The sequence below is a fragment of the Thecamonas trahens genome (genome assembly GCF_000142905.1).
Source record: "Thecamonas trahens ATCC 50062 unplaced genomic scaffold supercont1.54, whole genome shotgun sequence".
NCBI classification, from domain to species: domain Eukaryota; order Apusomonadida; family Apusomonadidae; genus Thecamonas; species Thecamonas trahens.
Window position 1 is genome coordinate 244,154 of NW_013657626.1, and position 6,784 is coordinate 250,937.

The window sequence follows — 6,784 nt, forward strand, 5'->3', positions numbered from 1 at the left end:
GGGGGGGGGGGGGTCCGAGGATCGGGCTCGGCGGTGGGGTGGCCCGAGATGGAGTTAGACGGACGCGGTGGCGTCGGTAGCCAGGCTGACGTCAGTGTCCGAGTTGGCGTCTGGCTCGGCAGCAAGCTCGCGCTGGAGCTCGTTGATTGCAAAGAGGAGGAGGGAGAACTGCTTTGTCCGTCGGCTCTTCTTGGCGGCGAGGGCGTGCTCGGCGGCGTCGAGGGCGTCGAGACGCGAGCGGACGTTGTCCAGGGCCGCCAGCGAGTCTGAACGCTTGGGGAACTCGGAGATCTTGGAGGCGAGCATGTCGTACTCCTCGTTGTTGCGCCGCTTAACCCTCTCGGCCGCGAGGCGGTCCTGCAGGGTGGCGACGTCGTCGGCGACTGCGAGCTCTGCGGCGCGGATGCCCTCCAGCGCCTTCTCGTACAGCTCGTGCTGAGCTGCCGCACGGCCGTGCAGAGCCCTGCTCCGGCCCATGTCCAGCGCATACGTCTCCAAGTCGCGCAGCAGCGCGCTCGCCGTCCGCTCCACCTCGTCCGCATCGACAGGCTCTGCCTTGAGCGACTTGGCGAGGAGAAAGTAGCGCTTGACAATGTTGGTCAGCTGCGGCTTCTCGCCCAGCTCGAGCCTGGCCCGCACAACGTCTTCGTCCATGGTGTGTGGAGGAGTGGGGTGGTGGGAGGGGTGAGAGCGGAGGTGGGGTTGTGGGAGGGGTGAGAGTGGCGGCGGTGACGGGGCAAACTTGGTCAGTGCAGCCAGGGAGGGGTTGGAGGGGGGTTGACAGGGGAGAAAATTCTTTTAGTGGGGCTGGGACAAATTTTCTCAGTTTTACTTGCGGAGAATTATGACTACAAATTGGCGCACACGGGTCAAGTCCGCCGTTGAGTGGTGGAGCTCAGCAGAGGAGTGCGATTGAAAGCTTGTGGTTATGACGGGGGACGGTCGTTGATTTTCTTAGATGCGATGGCTGTGGGCGGAGGAGGCATACGGGAAGGCTAGCGTGGGCTCTTTCTTCATGCCAGCGCGATGTGGCGGCGCGGTGTTGCGGCGTTGGCTAGACCCGTGCAAGCGTGATGCGCCAACGGAGGATGGTGAAGAGGAGGGTGACAAGAGTTGGCACAAAGTAAACGACGAGCGAGGGGATGGAGCGGAGGATGCGGAGGATACGTCCGAGGAGCGAGGTGGCGAGCTGGAGCGCGTCCATGACAAAGGCAGCGAGCGAGAACGACGACGGGTTGGAGGCTGCGGCGACGCGGGAGCGCGGCGCACCCGGGTTGGCCCGGATGGAGCGCTGGAACGACGACGACGACGACGCCGGCGCCGCGGCCGACGATGCGCGGGTGTGGGCGTCGACCATAGCCGAGAGCTCGTCGACGCGGGCGAGCGCAGCGTGAAGCCGGGCCTCGAGACGGGCTACGAGCGCGGCCATGGCGGCGAGCGGATCACGCTGGCTCGCGGCGGCAGCGTCGCCGTCGTCACTCTCAACCAGGCTCGTGTCGCCATCCATGGTCTGGGTGGTGTCGTGATAGAGAGTGGCGGCCGAGGCGGCTGAAAGTGCCGAGGCGTCCGAGGCGAGCGAGGTGGAGAGCGCCGGCGGGATCGGGCGGAGCTCGCCGTAGATGTGCGGGAGCGGCACGACCGGACGGTCGTCAGGCGCAGCAAGCCACTCGCGAAAGTACTTCATGTACATCGAGGCCGACGAGGTGGCGAGGCCAATGATGAAGACCTCAAAGACCGAGCCGAGGAGCGGCATGGAGAACGAGATGCGACAGTGCGCCTCGACCACAATGCCCGGCACGCCGGCCTCTGCCCGCAGCGCCTCCAGCTGAGTCGTGCTCTGCACGCCTGACGCCACCTCGGGATCCATCAGCAGCGCCGCGCCGGCAGCGGCATCGTCAACAACCCGGAAGACGACGCGGGCGTTGAAAAAGGTGGCCATGAGGTTGGGCCCAAAGTCGGCCTGGGTGAAGAACTTGCCATCGCGGGTAAAGACCAGCAGCTGGCGCTCGGTCATGCCCACCGTGTTGGTCCCCACCACCGAGGCGATGGCCGCCGGAAACGGAATGCCCACCGCGTTAAAGGTGCAGATCCGCTCGTAGGCCCGAGTCAGCTCGCCCAGCGCCACCCCCGTCGCCGCCGCCGCGTCAGGCAAGCCCGCTGGCTCCCACTCGGTGATGACCACGTCCTCGTCGGCCCGCGCTGCCGCATGGTACGTCGCCTTGAGTCCTGCATCACACCCGTACTCGAGAAACGTCTGCGCAGTGCAGGGGAACCAGCCAGCTACACGTCCGACGCGCACCATAGTGGAGAGGTGGTTGTGGTTGAGTTGTTGACGTGGCTGGCGAGGGGGAGGGAGGGGGGAGGGAGAGAGGGGAACGATCGGGGCGATCGGAGGGTTAAGGGGGGTAGGAGATGGAGGGGGGGCGGGGATGCGAGGTTTGCGTGTGGGGGGGGGGGCGGATTCTGGTTGATGGGGGGCGGAGGAGGGAGAGGGGGAAGGGCGCCGACGTGAAATCGGGGATCAATGGTGTCGCCCTGACAGTTCGGAAGCCGACGTGCAGATCGGTGGCCGCTTAGACTCTAGTTGACACCAGAGAACACAGCAGAGTGTGCGATAAAGCATGCAAGTGAGGAAGGGTGGTGCCTGTGGCTTGATGCGAGATACTGGTCGCCGCGATCTGGTTGTGGTTGTGCTGGTTATAGGCACACGGAGATGCCATCGTTTGCCCGGATGGTTTGCTGCAAAAACCATCTCAGTCCGATCGATGCGGGCCAGCCAACTCATGAGATGAGATGGTGTGTGTGTGTGTGTGTGCGTGTGTGTGTGTGTGTGTGTGTGACTGATGGCGGTGTCTGGGTGGCGGTCGGGTGGCAGGTGCAGGTGGCCGGTAGCAGCGGGTGGCGGGTGGCGGGCAGTGGCGGTTGTTGCAGAATCGAGCCAGGTCGGCTTTCGGCACCACTTCACCCCCACCTCCCTGAGCAACATGGCTGCCAACGACCCGCTGATGGACGACGACCTTGTCGATTACGAGGACGATGCCGTGCTCAATGAGGTTGCGCCTGCTGCCGACGAGGAGTCGAACAAGTACGTCGCAGCCTGACTCTCTCTCTCTCTCTCTCTCTGTCTCTGTCTCTCTCCTCGCCCGCTTGCCGCCGGCTCGGTGGCCTGCCGAGTCGCCCTAGCGCGACCTGACCTGCCCGCAGTCCACGGCGCAAGCTACGGCCCACCCACGCTCTTGCGCGGGCCCGGCGGTGCTTGCAAACTGGCTTGCTTCTGAAAGCACTCGCTGCAGTCTCTCTGCATGCTCCGCACCCTCTCCTCGCCCGCCAATCCGTGCCCCCCCTCCCCATCCCTGTGGCCAGCGGCGAGGAGGATGAAGCCGCCAGAAACCGGGTGGGCTTTTTTTTGGCCTTTGGCCCTCTGCGCCCCTCGCCACGCCAGGCTGTGCCAGGCTGTGCCAGGCTGCCTGCAGCGCATGGCCACGTTGGAGACGTAGGTAGAGTGGTTGGCCAGTGGTGTTCGCCATGGCCACCGTTCTACCACCTCCCCGCTCTCCCTCCCTCTCTCTCCCTGTCTTCCTTCCTTCCTTCGGTCCCCCCCGCTCGTACTCGCCCGCCAAGCAACTGCGCCATGCTTCGCCAAGCTACGCCAAACAACCGCGCCAAGCTACGCCAAGCTACGCCAAGCTACGCCAAGCTACGCCAAGCTACGCCAAGCTACGCCAAGCTACGCCAAGCTACGCCAAGCCACACCAAGCTACGCCAAGCCACACCAAGCTACGCCAAGCTTCGCAAGCAACGCCAAGCAACTATGTTACGGCACACAGCGGTCGCTCGCTCGCTTGCTCGTCCACTCCCCCCCCCCCCCCCGCCTCACCAGGCCACTCGCTCGGCAGTCGCACACTAACCCTTCCCTTCCCCCAGGGCCGGTGACTATGTGGGCATCCACTCGTCTGGCTTCCGCGACCTCCTGCTCAAGCCCGAGCTCATCCATGCCATTGTGGACTGCGGTTTCGAGGCGCCGTCCGAGGTGCAGCACCAGTGCATTCCGCAGGCGATCCTCGGCTCGGACGTGATCTGCCAGGCCAAGTCGGGCATGGGCAAGACGGCAGTGTTTGTCATTGCGTCGCTCCAGCAGCTCGAGCCGGTCGATGGCGAGACGCACGTGATTGTGCTCTGCCACGCGCGTGAGCTTGCCTTCCAGATTGCGCACGAGTACGAGCGGTTCTCCAAGTACATGCCTGCGGTCAAGACGGCTGTGTTCTACGGCGGCGTGCCGATCAAGACGCACCGCGACCAGCTCAAGAACGAGTACCCGCATGTGGTTGTGGGCACGCCCGGGCGCACGCTCCAGCTTGTTCGCGAGAACGCGCTCAAGCTCGCCAACGTCCGCCACTTTATTGTGGACGAGTGCGACCGCGTGCTCGAGTCGCTCGACATGCGCCGCGACATCCAGGAGATCTTCCGTGCCACGCCGCACGACAAGCAGGTCATGATGTTCTCGGCGACGCTCGACGAGGAGATGTCGGCCATCTGCGAGAAGTTCATGAACGACCCGATGAAGATCCTCATCAACTCGTCCAAGCTCACGCTCCACGGCCTCCAGCAGCACTACATCAAGCTTGCCGAGGAGGAGAAGAACCGCAAGCTCAACAACCTGCTCGACGCGCTCCAGTTCAACCAGGTCGTCATCTTTGTCAACAAGGTCTCGCGCGCCAAGGCCCTCAACAAGCTCCTGGTCGAGTACTCGTTCCCGTCGATCTGCATCCACTCGGCACTCCGCCAGGACGAGCGCATTGCCCGCTACAAGTCGTTCAAGGACTTTAACCACCGCATCCTCGTCGCCACCGACCTCTTTGGCCGCGGCATCGACATCGAGCGCGTCAACATCGTCATCAACTACGACATGCCCACCGACCACATGCAGTACCTGCACCGTGTCGGCCGCGCCGGCCGCTTCGGCACCAAGGGTCTCGCCATCTCGTTTGTCACCGGCAACGCCGAGGACGCCGACATCCTCGAGAAGGTCCAGTCGCACTTTGAGGTCAACATCACCGAGCTGCCCGACGTTGTCGACTCGGCCTCGTACATGAACAACTAAGCTTGGTTAAGCTTTGTGCTTTGCAGTAACACGCAGCCCCACTCTCGTGCCCCCCCTCGCCACGCAGCCGCCAGGCAAGCTTCACGCCGCAGCCTGCGCCCGGCCCATCGCCCGCTGTGAGACAATCAGGATCCGGTGCGCGTCGACGACGCTGCCGCGGACCGCGTCCGACCACGCCCGGAGATGGGCGCGGACCTCGTTGACAATGGCGGCGTACTCGTTGCCTCGCGCGAGGTGGTCGCGAACCTCGGTGAGCGCAGCCGCCCGCTTGGCGGCAATCTCGGCCGCCACTCCGCCGTCCGTCGGGCTGTGCGACCGCCGTTGGTGGTGGTGACCGCGTCTGCTCTGTGTCACAAACAGCGTCGAGTGCGGATCGCCTGACGCCATGTCGCGCGAGGCGGATGCGGATGCGGAGGTGGCGGCTGCAGAGCCTGCACTGTCATCTTGGTCGTCGTCAATGAGTACGCCAGGTAGCGCAAGCGTTTGCAGATACTCAGCGACAGCGTGCAGCGAGAGCGGGGCGTTGTCGAGGCGGGCGAGGTGGTCCTCAGAGAGCCGTGTCCGGGCCCGGACCACGTCGCACAAGTCCGAGATGGTGGTGACGAGGAGTTGGCTTTGGCTGGCAAGCAGGTCGGCCCGGCGGTGGGCGGCATCGGCGTCTTGGCGAGTGCGGCCCAGCTCGCGGGCATCGGCCTCGAGCGAGTCGACCCGCTCTCGGAGGGCCTTGGTCTCGGCCTCAAGCTTGCCGTTGGCAGCAAGGAGGGCGGCCTTGGCTGCGCCGAGCGCCTTGTTGCGGGCTGTAGCCTCGGCATAGCCGGCAACTTCGCGGTTGAGCATGGAGATCTTGCGATCGGAGCGGGCAACTTCGGCCTCAAGGCCGACTAGGGTATCGCGGAGGGCGAGGGCCTTGGTATGGGCCTCGCGGACACTGCCGCGGTCGGCCTCCATGGCAGCGAGCACATCCTGGACCGCGTCCCACGCGGCCTGCGACGGCGCCGCAAGCTTGCGGGCGGCGGCAGCCTCGGCGCGCAGAGCTGCGTTGGCGCCCTCCAGCTGGGCCACCGTCTCGCGCGACGCCGAGAGCTCGCGCTCGACGGCACTCAGCACGCTGTACTGTGCCATGCTTGCGGCCACAAGGGTCTTGACTCGCTTGGCGAGAACGGCGACAACGGCGGCGTCGCCGCGGGTGCCATCGCTCTGCGTCGCCTGCCTCGCAGCTGGCAAAGTGCGGGGTCCACGGCGGGAGCCTCCGTGGAGCGGCGATTGGGCCTGCCGGCGGCGGCGGAGTCGGCTTGGCGACTCGTCGTCGTGCGGGTCGAGACGGACCCGCTTGGACGGCGACGCCGAGCCACCGGCGCGCGCCTGCTCCTCGCCCCAGGCCATCAGCGGCGCAGGGGTGGGGAACATGGAGTCGGCCGACGGCAGGCCGCTAGCCTGCGGCGAGGCCGGGTGCGACGCAGTCGGCTCGTCGAGAGAAGGAGCCCCCGCTACGAGTGGGGCGGAGGCCGACGCAGCAGGCCGCGACATGCGCGCCATCATTGCGGCGTAGCCGGCCTCGGTGTCCGAGGCGGCTTTGACGGCGGCATCGAGGCGCTTGGTGAGGACCTCGTTCTCTTGCTCGGCAGTGAGAAGCGCGCGCTGAGCGTGGTCGAGCTCGCGCTCGAGGTTCTGGCATGTGACCTG

The 6,784-nt window shown here is 65.6% G+C and overlaps 4 protein-coding genes across 4 annotated transcripts in view; 1 reads left to right on the forward strand and 3 right to left on the reverse strand.

Annotated features, from left to right (window-relative positions):
* Positions 1-54: 54 nt before the first annotated feature.
* Positions 55-654, reverse strand: AMSG_09966 (uncharacterized protein; the record flags this gene model as incomplete). Its single annotated transcript, XM_013898542.1, has 1 exon — positions 55-654. The coding sequence occupies one exon, from the start codon at positions 652-654 to the stop codon at positions 55-57; it is 600 nt and encodes a 199-aa protein (XP_013753996.1).
* Positions 655-1,054: 400 nt separating this feature from the next.
* Positions 1,055-2,720, reverse strand: AMSG_09967 (uncharacterized protein; the record flags this gene model as incomplete). Its single annotated transcript, XM_013898543.1, has 2 exons — positions 1,055-2,280; positions 2,666-2,720. The coding sequence occupies 2 exons, from the start codon at positions 2,718-2,720 to the stop codon at positions 1,055-1,057; spliced, it is 1,281 nt and encodes a 426-aa protein (XP_013753997.1).
* A 221-nt stretch (positions 2,721-2,941) lies between these two features.
* On the forward strand, positions 2,942-5,149 carry AMSG_09968 (DEAD-box ATP-dependent RNA helicase 56). Its single transcript, XM_013898544.1, has 2 exons — positions 2,942-3,085; positions 3,925-5,149. The coding sequence occupies exons 1-2, from the start codon at positions 2,985-2,987 to the stop codon at positions 5,099-5,101; spliced, it is 1,278 nt and encodes a 425-aa protein (XP_013753998.1). The 5' UTR covers positions 2,942-2,984; the 3' UTR covers positions 5,102-5,149.
* AMSG_09969 (uncharacterized protein) overlaps positions 4,790-6,784 on the reverse strand; it is a gene marked incomplete at its 5' end in the record, with an annotated part of 4,521 nt that continues 2,526 nt past the window's right edge. Inside the window, one exon of the mRNA XM_013898545.1 lies at positions 4,790-6,714. Coding sequence (XP_013753999.1) covers positions 5,183-6,714 — 1,532 coding nt within the window. The 3' untranslated portion in view covers positions 4,790-5,182. The remainder of the gene's footprint in view (positions 6,715-6,784) is intronic.

Bases quoted from the DNA above. Each gene is read 5' to 3' on its own strand.
- AMSG_09968 (XM_013898544.1), top strand. From the start codon at position 2,985: ATGGCTGCCAACGACCCGCTGATGGACGACGACCTTGTCGATTACGAG. The intron at 3,086-3,924 runs GTACGTCGCAGC...CCCTTCCCCCAG, and splicing joins GCCGACGAGGAGTCGAACAA to GGCCGGTGACTATGTGGGCA.